A 20,325-nucleotide genomic window follows, 5' to 3' on the forward strand; every position below is an offset into this window, starting at 1 on the left:
AGATGCTGTGCGCAGGTGAACAGCATCTATTCACCGCTGCTGTGTTAATCAGAGCAATGAGTGACAGGCAACTGCCTGCCGACTGAGGGACACTACTGCCCGCGGGTGGGACAATCACAAAAAAAGTGACTGTCCTGGGACAATCGGAACAGTTGGAAGGTATGATTATGGGCTCAAGGAAAGTAAATCCAAGGAATGATGACATAGCCAAGGCCACCTGGAACAAAAAAAATGTATGTAGACATTGTAGATATTGTTATTTTATTGTTACTTTTTATATATCTCGCCACCGAATGTATTTATTGCTGTACAGGGAAAAGTAAGAGGGCATATATGCCAGCCCTATGTAGGACATTTCTAGCTTCCAAGGGGTTCTTTAATTTCCTGGTCGGGGATAGATGTTGGCATTATGATTTATATGTGAATTAAAAAGACGTTCCATACATATTTGTAAATTATACATCAGGAATCTGATTATAGTGGAAAAAAGGGTTTTAGATTTGACATACTGTACTTGCGTCTGTGTAGTTGGCAAACTACTGCTGGAGAGTTACAATATAACTGTACTGAAAATGAAATATAACAAAATGCATTAAAATACAGCCACAGCAAACAAGAAATTGAATGATAACTCGCAACAACAAGCAACAACCAAATGCATAAAAATATCAAGTACACAACGATGCAAAGTGTGCGGAGAACACAGCCAGAACTAATCTGAACATTGGTTAGTCAAGCCTAGATTGTGAGAAAATAGCTAATAAGTCAATGTCAGGGAAAGCGAATACAGATCAGGGACACATCTTACTAACCTTGGTGTATGTGTTCAGACTGCAAGAAAGAATGCAAATATCTGTGCACCCAAATGAAGTAATCATAACCTGAGAGATTTGCTGTATATTATGTGATATAGACAAATGTTTACAGGGTGAAGGTAATTTAGATATATAAGAATCTCATCTCTATGTGCATATATATATATATATATATATATATATATATATATATATATAAATATATAATGAAAATGAATGGAGTCACTCACCAGTCTTCAGGTAAATCACGGTGGGTTTAATCAGGCAGCATGGCAATAATAGTGGGCATCGACGTTTCGGTCCGCCTCTGGGACCTTTTTCTTGAAAAAGGTCCCAGAGGCGAACCGAAACGTCGATGCCCACTATTATTGCCATGCTGCCTGATTAAACCCACCGTGATTTACCTGAAGACTGGTGAGTGACTCCATTCATTTTCATTATACAAAGTAGTGACCTTCTAGCAAGCTCCCTACTCTGGATTGTCACCCAAGCAAGCTATCCTTATTGATGTGAGTGCCAGTACCATGGACTATATATATAGACCCCTTGAAGAAGTCTCCTAGACGAAACGCGTTGGGTACTGCCTGCTGACTCCTCTACTAAGATAAGTCCTTTTACTTTTAAAACCTCCTAATTTATTTACCTCCCTATTTTTTAGCGACATCGTATGTAGGCCTTTTTTAAGAAAATATTTCGCATTTTTTACTTCGGTGTTTTTTCTATATATATTGTATTTTTGTCTGTTCTCCATTTATAGTGCTATTGTGCACTTTTTTTATATGTTAAATAAACCTTTTTTATTATAAAAAGCTTTTCGTGTATTATACAGGTATTTATTGTCGCTTACCTCTATCCAACCAATTGCAATTGTTTTCTGTGACACCCCTCACCAAGGTGCCCATTTTTAGAGGTTAGCTGACATCCCTTTTCTATAAAAGGGTACCAGTATACACTCATTTCTTACCAGAATATTTGCACAGTCTAAGGACACAAGTGGCGCCATACATCCTTTCTTTCCCTGGATATATATATATATATATATATATATATATATATATATATATATATATATATATATAAATATATATATATATATATATATATATATATATATATATATATATTAGCTAAGCCCGCTCGAAGTAAAAGCTTTGATAGCTAGTTTGCTACATTGTGATTGCCTCTGTGTTTCTGTATGTGTGAATGCCTCTGTGTTTCTGTATGTGTAAAAGAGAAGTAGTTTCACTCCCTGCCAGCAGATGGTAGCATTTCGGTTACACACAGACACTAGACATTTTATATATATGTGAAGGTTGGATGAAGAGGACCTTTTAGCGCATTGGGTGTTCACAGAAAAAATTCTGATGACGTATCCTTATAATAAACACTTCATTTATTCCACATTGAACAACATATAAAAACTTGTATAGGTAAAAATACACGTAAAAATGACAATAAAAATTATCAATAAAATTGAATGGCAATGAAATCTTCCTCACCCAACGGAAGCAGTGGAGCCAGGATGGTAGGGACAGAGTGTTCCAAAGAATGGGCTCACCCTGTCGGCTCCACAGGTTAGGGTTGGGTAGTAGTCCTCCTGGGTAAACAGCAATCCTTTTGGGGCCAACGCGTTCCAAGTCTTGATGACTCTTTTTCAAGGCCTTGAAAAAGAGTCATCAAAACTCGAAATGCGTTAATCCCAAAAGGATTGCTGTTTACCCAGGAGGACTACTACCCAACCCTAACCTGTGGAGCCGACAGGGTGAGCCCATTCTTTGGAACACTCTGTCCCTACCATCCTGGCTCCACTGCTTCCATTGGGTGAGGAAGATATCATTGCCATTCAATTTTATTGATAATTTTTATTGTCATTTTTACGTGTATTTTTACCTATACAAGTTTTTATATGTTGTTCAATGTGGAATAAATGAAGTGTTTATTATAAGGATACGTCATCAGAATTTTTTCTGTGAACACCCAATGCGCTAAAAGGTCCTCTTCATACAACCTTCACAATTCTACACATTGGTGTTTGGGAGACACCTAGAAGTTTGACCATAGCAGCAAGGGGGTGCGCAGAGTTACATAAGATCACCTATCTACAAACATTTTATATATATGTATGTATATATATATATATATATATATGGATATAGAAAAACAGAGTGCGCCCCTTAAAACGCTTCAGCAGGTGGAGACATAGACCAAACTGCAGTTTGGTCTATGTCTCCACCTGCTGAAGCGTTTTAAGGTTATTGCCCGTGTTTGTTCAGAAGATTCCCATCAGAACTTGTGTTTTTGACAAGGACTTTTTTACAAGGACATTTGTGGAAATCGATGCAGGTACGCATCTATTCATTAGGATCTCCAAGGGATCCAATTTTATTAATTGGACACCTTCCCTGAAAGGTCGACATCTGGAGTTCCCAATAGTACTCATGGTCCTTGTACCTATGGAATGTTACCCCTGATGAAGTCGTTTTCGACGAAACTCGTTGGGTTGTTTCTGTGTACTTGTTGAACCGAATCATTGACTCCTTACAGATTAAAAAAGTGCTTTTATATTGTATTTTATGAGAGAAAAAAATTGTATTAAACCTGTTGTAAAGTGATTTGTATATTGTCACTACGGTTCTTCTCATTTGGTGGTGGAACTACATACCAGGGGCGCACTCTGTTTTTCTATATCCATTCTTTTCCCCATATCCCCCACTAACAGGGGGGACTAAAGGGGTTGCTGCCCAACTTATATTCTTATAGTGCATTGAAGGGGTACCTCTTTTATATATATATATATATGAGCTGCGCGGCGGCACTCGGAAATAAATACAGGACAGCAGGCAAATGGGGCACCCCATTTGCCTGCTGTCCTGTATTTATTTCCGAGTGCCGCCGCGCAGCTCACATATCCTGAGGGGACCCTGCTTCCCTCATTCTGGAAGGCACCGGACACTTTAGCACTTATTCTGACGCATCGGAGTGCCATCCCTATGGTCTCTATATATATATATATATATACAGTAGGTTGTCACCCATACCAACAGGTGTGATGTAGGCACTCGCCAATATAACAAATGATATGAATTTGTTATACAACAGCAAATAGTTTGTTCTACTTTTGGTAATCATTTATTCAAGGATTTTTTATAATCCAACATACCCCGAGGTTTTGTTCCTTTGGAACTGGACCTTTATCAAGGAGATTGATATCATTGGAAAATGGGCCATCAGCGTGGAGAGCTAAACCTCATGGTAGGAGGAAACAGCTATCTTTGGGTAAAAAAAGCCCTTTATTAGGCACCCCACCTCTACAATATATATATATATATATATATATATATATATATATATATATATATATAATGTGTGTATATGTGTATATATATATATATTTGGATTAAACACTGACTAAGTGTGTTTATTGATTTAAGCCCGAGAGTGCCGCAACTTCTACCTGTATATATATATATATATATATATATATATATAACAGACCCACGTGGGACCGGCACTCGGCGGACTTGAAATCAGAAGCTGATACCCATACTGGCTTTGCAACGTTTCGAACGTTTACGCTGCCTGAGGAAGAACTTAATTAAAAAGTTTGAAACGTTGCAAAGCCAGTATGGGTATCAGCTTCTGATTTCAAGTCCGCCGAGTGCCGGTCCCACGTGGGTCTGTTATATGCTGTTGTTCTGACAGGGTACCCCGGCACGAGAATCTTTGATTGGAGAGAGTGCCTGCTATTCGTGAATATATATATATATATATATATATATATATACAGTACATTAACCAACAAAATAGTCCTTTATGGACAATTTGAGCTAGTATTATTTCATGTTTAATAGTATGGATCCTATCACTTGCTTTATCTAGGTAACATACTGTAGTGGTGTATTCATGGTTTGGCAGGGGCACAGAGGGCCCATTGGGGCAATGCAGAGTAGGGGTGCATAATTATGGGTGTGGCCAGCCTCCAGAGTAGTATGGCAAGCTCCCTTCTATGTATGTATAAATACCCTACATGGGGAAAATAATTTTGCCATACCTATTAATTATTGAAGTCAGGTGTTTGAGTCAGGCCATTGCCACAGGTGTATGAAATCAAGCATCTAGCCATACATTCTCCATTTGCAAACATATGTTATATAGATTGGGTCATTCTGAAGAGCTCAGGGACTTCAAGTGTGCTACTGTGATAGGATGCCACCTTTGCATGTCACTGTGATAGAATGCCACCTTTGCATGGTACTATGATAGGATGCCACCTTTGTAATAAGACGGTTCTTGAATTTTCATTCCTGCTGGATATCCTCCGGTCCATTGTAAGTGATATTATTAGAAAGTGGAAGCATTTAGAAACAGCAACTACTCAACCATGAAGCGACAGACCACGTGAAATCACAGTACGGGGTCAACGACTGCAAAGGCGCATGGTGCGTTAAAATCGTCATCGCTCTGCTGATTCCATAGCTGAAGAGTTCCGAAATTCCACTGGCATTAATGTAAGCACACAAACTGTGCATCGGAAGCTTCATAGAATGGGATTTCATGGCTGAGGAGCTGCATGCAAGCCTCACATCACCAAGTCCAATGCCAAGCATCAGATGGAGTTGTATAAAGCATATTAAAATTGGACCGTGGAGCAGTGGAAATATGTTCTGTGGAGTGGCAAATCCCATTTCTCTGTTTGGCAGAAGGTGGGGGAGTCTGGGTTTGGTGGATGCCAGGAGAACTTTACCTGACTGTATTATGTCAGCTGCGTCTAGTCCTTCAACAGCCCAAGACATTTTGAGCAATGCTATGCTTCCAACTTCCAACTATGCAGCAACAGCTTGGGGAAGGCCCTTTTCTGTTCTAACATGCCCCAACGCACAAAGCAAGGAATATAAAGACACGGTTTGATGAGTTTGGTGTGCAATAACTTAACCTGCTCGCAATGAGACCTGACCTCAACTCTATCAAGCACCTTTGAGATGAACTGCAGTGGAGATTGCGAGCCAGGCCTTCTCGTCCAACGTCAACGCCTGACCTCATAAATGCTCTACAGAATGAATGGGCACAAATTCCCAAAAACTCTCGTTGGAAGTCTTCCAAGAATAGTGGAAGCTGTTATAGCTGCAAAAGGGGGACCGATTCCATATTAAAGTATATGTATTTGAATACAATGTTGTTACAGTCCCTGAGGGGGAAATGGTCAGACGTCCGAATACTTTTGTCCTTATAGTTTATGTTGTAAAAAGAAGGGAAAGCCGTATTTTGACTTGAGAATGAGAACAGCTCTTTTCACTTGCACTGTTTAGATGTAAAGTATACAGCATCTTACTGCCACTTTCATTTGTAACAACTGAATAACATGAGTTATTGCAGGAGAATTGTAGATGAAAAATGGATTACATTTCAATACAACACATTATATGGTCTGCACATAAGTGTAACCAATATCATAGACAACAATATCCATGTTTTCATTCTGCTTTTGAATGAAGCAGGCTAGTAAAACACACAGATATCCCGCCAACTGCCCAATATTGCCATCTAATGCTGCCAGTATCACAATACAATTCAGCTGTACCCATTATTTAGTTATTGTGGCAGGGACAATATACTTCAACATAAGTGTAATGTGGAAGATCCAGTTCAAGATTTAGAACAGCATCAGCAGGGTAGCCAGATCCAATCCGTGCTTTCCTAGGATGTATTGGGAATCACTGGCTGATTAGCAGCACCTGGTGCTTCCTGTTATATGTGGGCTCAAGACAGAAGGTTGGTGTTCCCAATGGAAGTTTATTGCCTAGGCGACAGGCTTGCAGGGGTCCAGGGATTATGTTAGGGATTCTCTGGTACCCTTATTGTGAGAACTACGATATTTGTAACCTGAGAACTGCCATTCTGCAATTAAGAAATGCCAATCTGTTATCCTGGAATGCTGTCTACCTGCTGAGAATAAAGAAACAGACCTCATCTTTAACCAGTGTATTTGATTCCTTGTCACAGTATATTTTAACTAACACTATTTGCATGTAGGGGTATAGAAACAATTTGATGTGATATTTTTTCACCAATTTCATTTTTTTTTGGGGGGGGGGGGGGGACGACGACACAGAAACGTGATTGATGTTCATCGGGGTGGTATACCAAATCTTCTAAAGTGGAGAAGTTGCCCACAGAAAATAAATCAGCTTCTAACTATCTTTTGTGACATCCTTTCTATAAACTGAGAGCTATCTGCTTAGTTTCAGAGGCAATTTCTCCAACTGCCTTACTTAGAAGGTTTGATACATCTCACCTACAGTATAGAATACTTACTGGATACTGTACCTCCCAATATGACCCTCTCCAGGAGGGACAGAATGTTCTCTTGATGGACTTTCCTCTTAATTTATGATTGCCATCCCCTGTGGTTAAATACCTTTTTTCTTATCAGTTAACCTGTTTAAAACAGGTGATGTCAGTCATAAATTAAGAGGGAAGTCCAGAAACAGAGCATTCTGTCCCTCGTGGAATGGGTCATGTTGGGAGGTATTTTTACCCAAATATTTGCTTTCTCCTTTGGGAGGCGGCTGTCAGGTCAACACAGGGAGAGGGGAGCGGGCACGTGACGTGGGGGGCATGGTTGGAAAAACATGATGCAAAATTAAGGTTACGGAATAGGGGGCGTGGCCATAGGAGCACTTCATTGTGGCTCCGCCCCTGCTACACAATGTCGAGAATACCGGCATTATGAGGCATGAGGTGCGGCCATGATGAGGAGATTCAGCCAAATCCTATCATGGGGCACCCCAGACCGCCACCTTTCAACAAGGTACATTTGGGAGTTGCGGGCAGATGTGGGGATGGAGAGAGGATGGAATTGCGTGCAGATGCGGGAAGGGGGCGCCACCCAGTTTTCAGGAGCCTCCCAGCCATTCCGGGAGAATAGGCAATTTATGCCCCAAAGTCCACATACCTACAGGACATACGTTTTAGAGACAGGCCTCAATGCATTACTTTTCTAGACAATTTATGAAACTTTGACTTTATCATAATCACATTGCCTTATAAGATCTACTGTGAACATCTTATTGCAGTGTTACTTGTCTAACATTGTTATACATGAGATTATTGTACCAATGCGTATCTAAATGAATAATCACAAAAAAAACAAGAATTCTCACCAGAGTGAAGCCTAATTTATAAGCAGAGGGCTTGTGCCTTCTAAATTAAACGGATATTGAATTAGCCTTTACAACTGTCTCAAGTACATCTCCAAATACAAACTCTTGAGTTTAAGAACTCTGCCTTCTGGAAAAAGCTTTTTTTTAACATGTTTTATTGTATTCCTCATTATTATTTAAAATAACAATATAAAAACACATTAAATACACTAAGGTTTGACGTATAAATAAATGATGATCTATAATCAATGGCTGCTTTGTATAATTCTCTTTTTCAACCCGTCTGGTTCAGTGGGGACAATATTTCATGTAATTACTCTGTAGAATGTAGGACGTTTTCTATAATACAACGTTATTAATAAAACAGTTTTTGCAGCTTATTTTGAAACCTTGATCGATATGCTATTGTATAAGACATTTGCCAGTTATGTAGAGGTTTTGTAATTTGGGGGTTTTGATTTAAATGTTCTTGTACTTTCTCATTTTTTTGAGTAGCATTAGTGACCTGCGTGGTGAAATGGTTGTGTAATTAGTTGCTGTAGAGCGGAGAGAAAGGTGTTGATTTATGTCGCTGAAAGGGGTGCAATTATAAAGGTGTAATGAAGAGGGTTTTCCAGTAAAGTTTATAATATGCCATCTTACATCCGGAATCGGGTCTCTTACCACGTAAAAATAAGACGCTTAATAGAGCTTATTAATTAAACAAAGTATTGTACAAGAACAAAAAATATAATTACATACAGTAGTCATAGGAGCACGTGTGGCTGCTACGGTGATTGGAGACACGACAGGACCAATGCGATGGAAGCCCTTAAAAATAATGGCAGACAAGTGGGTTGATAGTCATAAGGTCATTAGGTCAATAGCAAAAGGTCAACATAATGAAGGTCGACATTGACATAAGGTCGAAAAGGAAATGGTTGAGGAGAATTTTTTACCTTTTGGGGGGTCAATGTTGACACTGATTAGTATACCGCCTCCTATCACATGGTTTGCTTTGCTCGCCATGATTTAAAAAAAAAAAACTCAGGTCGACATTTTCATGTGTCAACCATTACCAAGTCAACTTATTGCTTGTGTCGAACCTTTTGTCAATGTTGACCTAGTGCATTATGGCATTTTGGTGTCAACCAATTGACTGTCGATCTGTACATTGTCTGTCAGCCATCCGGATACCGTTTTTGCTACTGCGCATGTCTGTACTGTAACTCACACTGCGCATGTCTGTACTGTAAGTCACACTGCGTATGTCTGTACTTTAACTCACACTGCGCATGTCTGTACTATAACTCACCTTGAAAAAGCTGAATCCATCAGCGAAACGCGTCGGTGGGCACACTGCACCCTCTACTTTGAGAAAGGCTGACCAAGACAGTTTAAACTGCTGTCCCTCATCAAAGACATTTACCATCTTCAACCCGATTCTGGTGGCAAACGACTATCACCATCTTCAAACACCATTAAAAGGACTGCACTCCATTGGGAAAGCTCCCCAAGGCCCTTGATATTCCTCCAGCCGCACAGACTTCCAAAAAAGCTTCACACCGCACAAATAGTGAGGACAACGGACCCAAGCCTGGAAAACTCCCAAAGCGTCCAAGTGGTGAGACGCATGCCATATAATTCTGCCCTAGGGTAAACTTTGAAGAGAACTTAAAGCTATCAGCCTAAAAAATCAGCTAAAACTGCCAGTGAGGGGCAATATAAACTTTTATTCTAAATGTATTTTTTATTTTTCTCATTTTATGCTAATTTTAACATGTTTTCATGTATTAAATAAATGTAACAAATTAAGGCAATCCCGATACATTATTGTATTATTTAGCGCTGCCAAATTCCTTGTTTCTGTCTGTACTGTAACTCACACTGCGTATGTCTGTACTGTAAGTCACACTGCGCATGTCTGTACTGTAACTCACACTGCGCATGTCTGTACTGTAACTCACACTGCGCATGTCTGTACTGTAACTCACACTGCGCATGTCTGTACTGTAACTCATAATGTGCATGTCTGTACTGTAACTCACACTGCGCATGTCTGTACTGTAAGTCACACTGCGCATGTCTGTACTGTAAGTCACGCTGCGCATGTCTGTACTGTAAGTCACACTGCGTATGTCTGTACTGTAAGTCACACTGCGCATGTCTGTACTGTAACTCACACTGCGCATGTCTGTACTGTAACCCACACTGCGCATGTCTGTACTGTAACTCATACTGTGCATGTCTGTACTGTAACTCACACTGCGCATGTCTGTACTGTAACTCACACTGCGCATGTCTGTACTGTAACTCATACTGCACAAGTCTGTACTGTAAGTCAAACTGCGCATGTCTGTACTGTAACTCACACTGCGCATGTCTGTACTGTAACTCATACTGCGCATGTCTGTACTGTAAGTCACACTGCGCATGTCTGTACTGTAACTCATACTGCGCATGCCTGTACTGTAAGTCACACTGCACATGTCTGTACTGTAAGTCACACTGCACATGTCTGTACTGTAAGTCACACTGCACATGGACTGTGATAGACGATGGCTGCAGTGAGGAGTCATCCGATAAGTGACTGACAGCAAGGGACTGTGGGCGGGATGCTCTAAAGTAAAAAATGTGGTAAACACCCTGTTATCTGTTTTTTAATGGAAAAGCTGGCAATACCTCATAGAAGCCAATGGGCTTCTTTTCGCGACCCCCCCTCCCCCGCCCCGCACCGACCCCTGCCACCCCGCACTGGCTGTGCCGCTCCCCCCTCGCCTGTGTTTGGGCAGCCTCCTGCTGTTCTGCCTGGACCAGTGACCTCCTCCTCTCTGGCACCATAATTACCGTCTTGGGACCCGCTGGCACGTCGTCAGCTGCTTTGCAAAGGGCAGCTCTTAATGTAAGAGCTGCCCTTTGGGATAACAATCACATATGTTAGTGCATATCCAATTATTATCAATGTGGTAGCCGGCAATGTGCGGCAGAGAGGGGCGGTGGCAGTGCATCTCCCCCTGTGTGTGAGCGATATCGGTGGAGTGGTGACTAAAACACAGGCATGCCACAACCATTTCGGAGGTGTGTGACAGCTGGCGACTACAGTCCCGTAAGCAGCTACAATCGCTCGTTCTTACTGCCAACCACCCTGCACCACAGAGTTCCTTACAGTAGAAGGTCGATGTTTGTCCAATGTACATCCAATGGTTGCATCTTTGTATGCAAGCAACGGTGCAGAGACACCAACAGTGGGCGTCTCAGTACCCAATTCCCCGCTGTGGAGGCATTAGTGTACTACATTTCTGACCTGAATCAGGCCCTATTTGTTGGTAGTATTACATTGTCAGATTGGCGACATGTTAGCAGAGACCCGCTGACTATAAATCTTCCTTTCATATGAACACAGGGACCTTTGCTGGTCTGAATGAAATATATGGTGTGACCATGAGGTGGTAAATGGCATAAAACATGAGATACTGTACTGTAGCTTCTCCATATTACATTATTGGAATGTTTTTACTTCACCAATCACTAGGAAATTAATGTTTTATATTTCTATCATGGTACATTAAACTGAATAACTTCCCCCATTGTAGTCACATTTGTTTTTAAATTAATAAATAAATTATAATGACGCAAGCACCCTTTTAGTGCTAGCTATAACAATATAATATAAACATATAAAGCCTAGCATTGCATAATGCCATGGAGATAGGGAACAGTAAGGCCACTTGGGGTGGAGATGAGTGGATGGGTTGCACCGGACTGCATGACCCCATTTCCTTATAGCCCACACAGCACTAAGGTGTGGTCATTGTGCTGTGGTGGATGGGTTGCACCGGACTGCATGACCCCATTTCCTTATAGCCCACACAGCACTAAGGTGTGGTCATTGTGCAGAATTTGAATATAGGCAAAACGGTTGATAGTGAGTAACTGCAGTATATGCTGAAAGAGCCCAGAGAGGCACAGAGACCTGAACCGGGGAGATCATATTCCACTCTAGTGCCCCAAGCAATCCAAATAGAAAAGTATGCCATATAGGATTAATAGGAGAGGGATAGGAGGTTGTCTCAAAGTGAGTTTTGCAAAGATCTTATATCTAGCAAGTGAAGGCAATAACCGGGTGAGATCAAGCAATTTCTGGAAAACTAATACAGGGCAGATCCAGATTTCAGATAAATTGAGCAAACCACTTATGTAGTTGCATTAAGGTCGATCTTGGGAACACCACTGGGAAGGTCTGTTTGTTGTTTTACCTGTGGTGGAGGTACTAGGACTATGTTTTATATATGCTACTGCTGTCATCTCTCTCTTGGTTGTGTTGGAAATGCTTGTAATCTCCCCATGTAGGCAACGTCCTCCCTCTACTACACACAATCTTCAGTCTACCTGCAAGCCTGCCCCATACACACTAGAGGATATTGTGAAAGGGGCATCTGAGCAATATCTTTCACAATATTGTCTAGTGTGTGCACTCGTTAATGATGCGCGCGCTGACGTGTCATTATGTCTGCAGACTGTGCAGGTGAATTTAGCTATATTGCTAAATGACCTGCATGTTTAGTGGGTCCTGGTGACATTATTGAACGATATCATCGGTCAATATTATTCAATGTATGGTTAGCTATATCGGCATCATCCGGGTTTGCAAGTGTGTATGGGGCTTTATGCTGGGTACACAATGGGCTATATATCATATCCCACTGATTGCGTGCATTGTTGGCGGTTCAGCATGTCGCCAGAATGGGCCAGGTTATGACGTTCCTAGATTCTTTGTGGGAGCAGCAGCTTCTTCACTGCAGTTAGCGTCTGCATGGGACAGGAGGAGTTTTAAGGCAGAGACTGGATCAGTTACCGGGAGCTCTGGACAGAAGGAGGAAGTCAGGGTGGAAGGGAATGAAGGGTTGCACAAGTAATGTTCACAGAGTGAGGTCCAGACAGTTTGAGGTACTAGCAGGTGGGGATTCAGTTTTGGGTTCAAGCAACGTGCCCAATGTGAACCCTAGACAGCTGGATGAATCTGCTGGGGGAAGGTGGAGGGTGCGGGCATTGGAATTGTGATCACCATGTGTGGGCACCTGTGCTGTAACCACTAGAGAAGGGGCTATGGTGTGGGCACTGGTGCTGTGCCCATCAGAAAAGGAGCTGGGGGTCATTGCTGTTTGCTGTGCTGTGACCATCAGGGTGGGGGTTACATAGTTACATAGTTACATAGTAGATAAGGCTGAATAAAGACTTGCGTCCATCTAGTTCAACCTACGTTTTAATAGCTTATCCCTTGTAAAAGACAGAATATGGTTCTTATTAGTACCCCTGGATATTTTTATCCAATAAATGCTTGTCCAACCTTATTTTGAACGTATTTATTGTATCTGCCAACACCACCTCTCCAGGAAGAGAGTTCCAAAGTTTGACTGCTCTAACCGTAAAGAATTTTTTTCTTTTGAGGGAACAAAATTTTCTTTCCTCTAATCTAAATTTGTGCCCTCGTGTCCTAGTTTCCTTTCTTGCAGTAAAAAGAGTGCTTGAGAGTTCCTTATATTTGCCCCTGATATATTTGTACATGTTGAGCATGTCCCCCCTTGAAGGAGCATTTCCTGGTACTGTAGAATGGGGTGTGTGTGAGGGAACTAGTGCAGTGATCATTAGCAGGAAGGGGGGGGGGGCATTTTATAATAAGGGGAACTGGTGCACTTTGGGTCTACAATATGTACTGCAACAGAATTCACAAATAAAATGCATGATTTATAAATCTGAATGTGGAGCATTCATTGCTGGGTACATACTTTATGAATATGATATAGATGTGGCTCCAACTACAGGGATAGCAGCTGTCAGAGAAGCATCAGCCAGGTCTCCTCAGATGTCACTGCCCCTTCCCACCTCCTCTGATTGCTGTGTTGAATAGAGAGAAGACTACTGTATCCTGGTTAACAAGAAGCTTAGTTGGTGACTGCTGACAACACATGGCATTGAAAGAACCATAGTAGCCACATTCTAGTGCTCCAATCTGAAATTCTGCACAAAGGGCAAGAGAACGCATCAGTGAGTACATAGATGGAATAAGTTCTGGGAGACTCCACTGGATACAATCGCTAAGAATCCTCCCTTGCAGCGGGGTCCACATAGCACCAACGCCTTTCAAACCCATCTGGGTTCGAAATCGAGGAAAAGTATGTGTACTGCCAGTCTTTTGACATAGTTTCTCCCACTGCAGAGCTACTCCAGTCTGTGTTGCTTGAAGATTAGTCAGGAGGTCTACCATTGTCGAGGTAGGAGAAGTAGCCCACTGCATTGATGAGGTTGGGCAGAGGATTGGGTAGTCGTTTGGCAGTCTGAATGATCCTCTCCTTCAGAGAGTAGTCACAATGAGATTTAGTGTAAGGGGTATGAGACGCCAGTCATGACCTGGTACCGATGCATTCCTAGGAGACACCAGAATCCCCCGTGGGCTGGTAGGAAGCAGAAGAGGTCCCATTGGGTGTGAGGAGGCCGCAGGAGCCATGGATCCAATGAAGGGACCAGGATTCCTTGCAGAGACAGAATGTGGGTTCTCAGGACCTGATTACTATCTCAGACTCTACATGGTATACTGGCAGCATAGCTCCTTGGAAATGCAAGGAGGTGGTGAACTGCGGAGCCGGGGATGGGAACTCTTTGAGCGTGCAACCATTCCAGACCCTAACAGAAGCACAAACAATGAATCTGGGTGTTATGTCTATATCTGCTATTTCTTATTATGTGGCAGGAACTGTTTCTTTATGTGCTGGGGATCTAGGCAATGTTTAGGTTATAGTAATTTAGTTTGTTGTCCCTGTCCTTTATATAACATTGCTGTCCTTTATTTCGGTTGGGGGTAGGGAGAGTCTTCATAGGTACTGTAGCTTAGTGTATTTTTGGGATGAGAGCAGTTTTGGGATCCAATCACACCTAGGTTGGGGTTTGGTTATACAGGTTGGGTGGTTATGAGGTTTGCTTTGAGTGCATTTATTTACTTTTGTTATTGTGGCATATGATGCTTATTTCTGTATAAAGGGAGTAATTCAGACTGGATCACTCGGCCGAGAATTCGCACAGCCAGGGTTCTGTTAAGCCGCCACCCCGCTAGAGGGAAATCCCTCTATGCGAATCAATGTGCGCTCTGTGCAAATGTATGTGTATGGCTACACATCCATTCCCACCCGAGCAAAACCGAGCAATACCCATCGGAACAGGCTCACCAATGTTTTTTACACTAGGCACAAGTCGTCGCAGGCCCACAATAGCCACTTATTCAGCGGTGCGATGGACAAATGCATATCCGGTCTGAACCTGATGTCACACAACCCAACAGTAGGATTGCATCGCAAAATTGGCCATGCTACGGGCTGTACTACATATGCGTAGTGTATCCAGGTCAGCTATAACCACCAATATACAGATGGAGCAGATCTCATTTGAGCTGCTCCTGGCATTTTTATCACCAATCGCTGTCCTCCAACAGAAGGGGGCACACATGCATGAAACGCTCATGCGTTCCGTTCTGTCTGGGGCTGCAGCCCCAGCAGCTCCCCCAGCCTGCTCCCAATCCCTGCCCGTCTCCCTGAAGCGGAAACAGGCAGGTAATTCGCTCGCGCATCCCCGTCAGCCAGTCCACCAGCCTGCGCCAGTACAAGCAATCTGGCGATACTGCAGGCTCGCTGACAGGCACTTCATCTGTACTTTGCTTTGTAATGTGTCTCTTACCGCTTTTTGGCTTCAACGGCACCTTCAATTTCTTGGTATTTTCTATTTTGATGCTATTGGTCAGTTATATAACCTTTTTTTGTCCATTACTTTTTCACCCTGCCTAATGCCGTTATTTATGCCACATTCATATTTCCGTGTCTGCAGCATTTATATTTGTCTTATGTTTTTGCATTCTTTAAAAATGTAATAAAAATAACTTAATTTAAAAAATGCAGGCAGACATCCTGGGACTTGTAGTTGCACATCATCTATAGCGACAGACTCACATGTTATTTAAACATAATGAAAAAATAATGTTACTGGATTGATGTTAGCTTCATGTATTATAGATGGGATAATGTGCACCCCCTTCCGTTGTGTGCATTCTTGATACGGTAAATTAGCATTCCATTAATATATGAATAAGTAAGGCTGCAGGCAGACTATTTTATATAACACAAAGACCTGTGAGCCAGTGTGGAGGAGTGTGTGGAAGAGCTGGTGATGTCATTCCCATCTGACGGGTACCGCGACACATTCCGTAGGAGATAATTGCAGAAGAACTATAAATATGTGATTTTAACAATATAGAAAATATATGTGCTTTCTAAAAAAAACACCTTTAAAAGAAATAATAAAAATGTCCTAAATAGTACAGTACATTTAGACAATATAACCTGAACAAATAAGACAGGGCATGACTGGTTTAAGGTAAAGAACAAACAAAATCAAGACTCATTTATTACCAAATATCGTCATTATGGGAAGTTGTCACTTGTAGCATCTGTTACTATAGCAGCACAGAGATAATGTGCTTTGTTCCACCTTTATACCTTTAGACTAGTTTATACCAACTATCATTTTGTCCTTGAACAATTTGCACACCTTTTGCAGCTACTGTGCATGTTGTGCCCAATATACAGCACATAGTAGTAGTAGTAGTAGTAGTAGTACGTTTATTTATAAGGCGCCGCAAAGTGTCCGCAGCGCCGTACATAGCAAACAAAAACAAATGACAAGGTAACGTACAGGGTGTGTTGAAAAATACAGTATAAATAGGGGTATAGCTGGTAGAAATAAAATCAGCATCAGTTCAGAAGTAGGTGTCAAAATTGTCGAGGAGACTGAAGATGAAGTAGAGGTAGGGAAGAACAGGACAGGAGGACAGGTGAGGTAATGAGGTAGGGTGAGTACGTGAGGCAGGAGGACCCTACTCATAAGAGTTAACATACTAAAAATAGTAGGCAGTTGGAAGCGGAAAAAAATAAAAAAGAATTTCTCTTTATTTCAAACAAATCAAGTTGTGCTACAAGGAGAGCTAATACATTTATTTATTTTTGGTATAAATGCAGGGCTGCCCGGTTCGCGCGTAGGAGGCGTGGAGGACACAAAGGTGGGCAGTGTTGGTGCTTGGCTCTGCCCCCGCTATACAGGACAGATAAAACAGGCAAAGTGAGGGGCAGAACTATGATGATGCGATTTAGCATGTATCGTGTCATCAGGTCCCCTCGGACCGCTCACTTGTGCTATATACAGTAAGGGGGTTATTCAGATTCAGTCTCCCGTGCGTTCTCCCCAGCACCCAAACTATGAATGGATGATTATGCAAATATGCCATTCGCATGCCTGTGGGGGTTCGGGGGGGACGGGCGGCCCTTGGTGGACTCGCAAGGCTGCAAAATTTGCAGCCTTGCAAGTCAACCAGAATAAGGGCCTAAGTGCAAGAGGAGTGCAGCTGGCAGGGATGCCGGAGACTTCCCCACCTTTCCAGGGGTGGGGGGCAGGGTGTTGGCACCTCCCAATTTTTGGGAGTCTTCCAGTAGTTCTGGAAGTAGGCAGGTAGGCCACAAATGCTGGTCATATTTATTTTTACACTGCAATTAGATTTAGACTTTACTACTGTAATAGAGAGGGCATTTAATCAACTGGCGTCAGATTAAAGACCACATGGGCCTGGTGCTGAAAATTATGAAAGGCTTAGTGTGTGAAGGGGCTGTGTGGGTATGGCCAGTGCCATGTGGGAGTGTACAGGAATTGTGCAGTCGTATGAAGGGGGCAGAGCTAATGATGTGAATTCATGGCATTTAGCACCACCCTCTCAGCTGACCAGTGAATCACTGCATTTTGGGGGTGCGGACTAGTTACTGACAATCAGGCCCTGCCCATCGACATTTAAAGCAGCATCTTCTCTTCGGCCTCTACCGGAGGGACAGAGGGCCTTATTCTGGTTGGTGCGGCCGGGCCGTACGCGTACGTTCCGGGGTTTTTCATGATCTGCGCATGCGTACAATCGCCAATGCGCAGACGCGAACACTCCACAACGCTTACGGACGGGTCTCTCCGTGCGAAAAAACCTGTACACGAGAGTACGGGCATTGGGGGCGGCATAGGGGCGTGTTGAGGGGAGCGGCCGAAATAATGAGGGAAAATGGGCGTAAATATGGGCGTACACGGGGGTGTGCACCAAAAATGAACGGTGCTACTACCGCACGATCGCCTAAAGCACCGTTCATTTCGGACACAAAACAGGCGGCCGCCAACCGCCACCTCAGACCACCCCTACAGATACCGCATGCCAGCGTGCGCCTGGGTTTGCTAATTTACGCTGATTACTACTCAAACACATACACCTGAATGTAATAAGCAATGCTGCAGTCTATTAAGTCAAAACCATGATTTCACTACCTGCAAGCCACACACAGCACTCAAACACATTGGAAGCTTATCTTTCTATACTTCTCTACATTTAAAGGTTTGTTTAATTTAAGGTAAGAATCTTTTTAAGACCTGCTTATATATGCTAAGGTAGGTATTTGGTAAACAGTTATACACATTCACTACGTGCTTTCATAGACTTTACACAGTAGCACACTCAATCTACACAAGTCGACATGTGTCAACGTGTTCACTCTAATACAAACATAGGTTTTGTATTTATGATACAATAACATAAACCACATCTAACACCTACAAAGGATGTTTCAGCAATGTTTTAAGGCCATGCCCACTATTTTGCACACAATCTTCAATTGAGTTAATAGAAAACAATAATTGAATAACAATTAGAATAATTAATTAATTGTCAGAATTGTAGTTGAAAGGCAAGATTTCCGGGCTATATATATGTGAAGGGTATGTCAGCGTACACGGACGTACGCTCACGCTCACGAGCGGTGACATAAGCTGAGTTTTCTATTGAAAACAATAGGGACCCGTCCGTGCAAGCTGGCGTACGCTCAGATAGCCGCAAGAAGTCGGTGGGAAGACGGACGAGAGACGTCCGTAAACGGTGGCGTACGCTCTGTTGTATGCCAGTTGTCGGAGTGTAAGGGCTGGTCCGTCCGTGTACGTTGGCGTACGCTCAATTGTACGCCACTCCCCTTCGACGTTGTTTCTGGCCGTACGTATGCGGCTGAGTTGTGGGTGGACTTAACCCCAACGGCCGCGTACGGAGAGCGTACGTTAATAGTGAACGTACGCACGTTTGGCCGCTCCGATCAGAATAACCTCCAATATATCAAACCCAATATTTCTGCTAAATACATAACACTAGAACAAATGTATAATTTCTGGCCAACCATGTGACTTGTTGGGATGTCATGATGATGGACCTATTTTTATGTGGAGGTCTGGGGCTGTAGCTCCATCCACCACATTATTAACACGGCCCACTGTAGATATATAGAATATTTTACTTACTGTAAACTAAAAATGCTGCCTTTTAAAAAAAATGGGTATAAAACGTCCACAAAAGGTGAATATATCCTTCATTGCATTTGTTTCAACAGTATGTGCTTGCTGAGGATAGTTGCAATGTCATATGTTTCATTTTACTGTGCGTACGCTGCATATGAGCCACATGTTTTATGGTTGGTGAACTCACCTCCGAGCACAGCAGAAAGGAGAATGTGTGTGCCATATTTTTTAATCAGGTTCTCTGTGATCTGAGCCGCGGAGGGTCTCCTCCCCAACTGACGGATGTTCCGGACAAACTCTGGAGCCAAGGTTAGATTTGGAAACTCCTTACTTTCCAATGCCATATTCTTTACTTTCCAGCGACCAAACTCCCTGGTAAGAATAGAAACCATTGTTAAGGATGAATAATTTTATTACATATATTTCTCTAACCATCTTCTGTTAATGTCATTCCATACACACAACCGTATCTCTCTGCATGTTTGCATGTCCTGACAAGAGTGGGATAGAGGAACTGTTCTTTTATACTGACAGCAAATGGAAAAAGTGCATCTACTGACTTATTGTGATTCTAGAATATAATGTGTTTAACTAAAAGTAAAAAAAATAACAATGTCCAGTTATTACACCCAGACACGTGCATTGTTTAGAGCTCAATAGACTGATGATACCCCTTTTACACAAAAGCAATAACCTGGGTTATTGTCGAGTCAACCCGGGTAAGGGCTTGGTTTAAATGGGTTCTAAAAAAATAACCTGGGTCCTGCTACCTTGCATTCCAACTCTGGAAATGCGGTCGAACAGGGGTAAGACCCATGTTCAGGGGCAGTGTAAATGGTTAACCGACCTGGGACCAGTTACATCAATGGGTGCACCCATACCTCCTGACAGCAGCGCCCTGCAATTAGTACAGAGGTTGGAAGAGACGGCATGCAGGCTCAGCTGTTGTCTGCTGTACTATGCAGACA

General features: G+C 42.4%; 1 protein-coding gene across 2 annotated transcripts in view; it reads right to left on the reverse strand.

The window, feature by feature from the left end:
* BRINP2 (BMP/retinoic acid inducible neural specific 2) overlaps positions 1 to 20,325 on the reverse strand; it is a 258,789-nt gene that overhangs the window by 163,281 nt on the left and 75,183 nt on the right. For both annotated transcript variants that reach the window (XM_083157259.1, XM_083157260.1), the window contains exon 3: positions 19,545 to 19,729. In XM_083157259.1, the coding sequence (XP_083013385.1) occupies positions 19,545 to 19,729 (185 nt within the window). The remainder of the gene's footprint in view (positions 1 to 19,544; positions 19,730 to 20,325) is intronic.

This window comes from Crinia signifera, chromosome 8, assembly GCF_055691185.1.
Source record: "Crinia signifera chromosome 8, ASM5569118v1, whole genome shotgun sequence".
NCBI classification, from domain to species: Eukaryota; Metazoa; Chordata; class Amphibia; order Anura; family Myobatrachidae; genus Crinia; species Crinia signifera.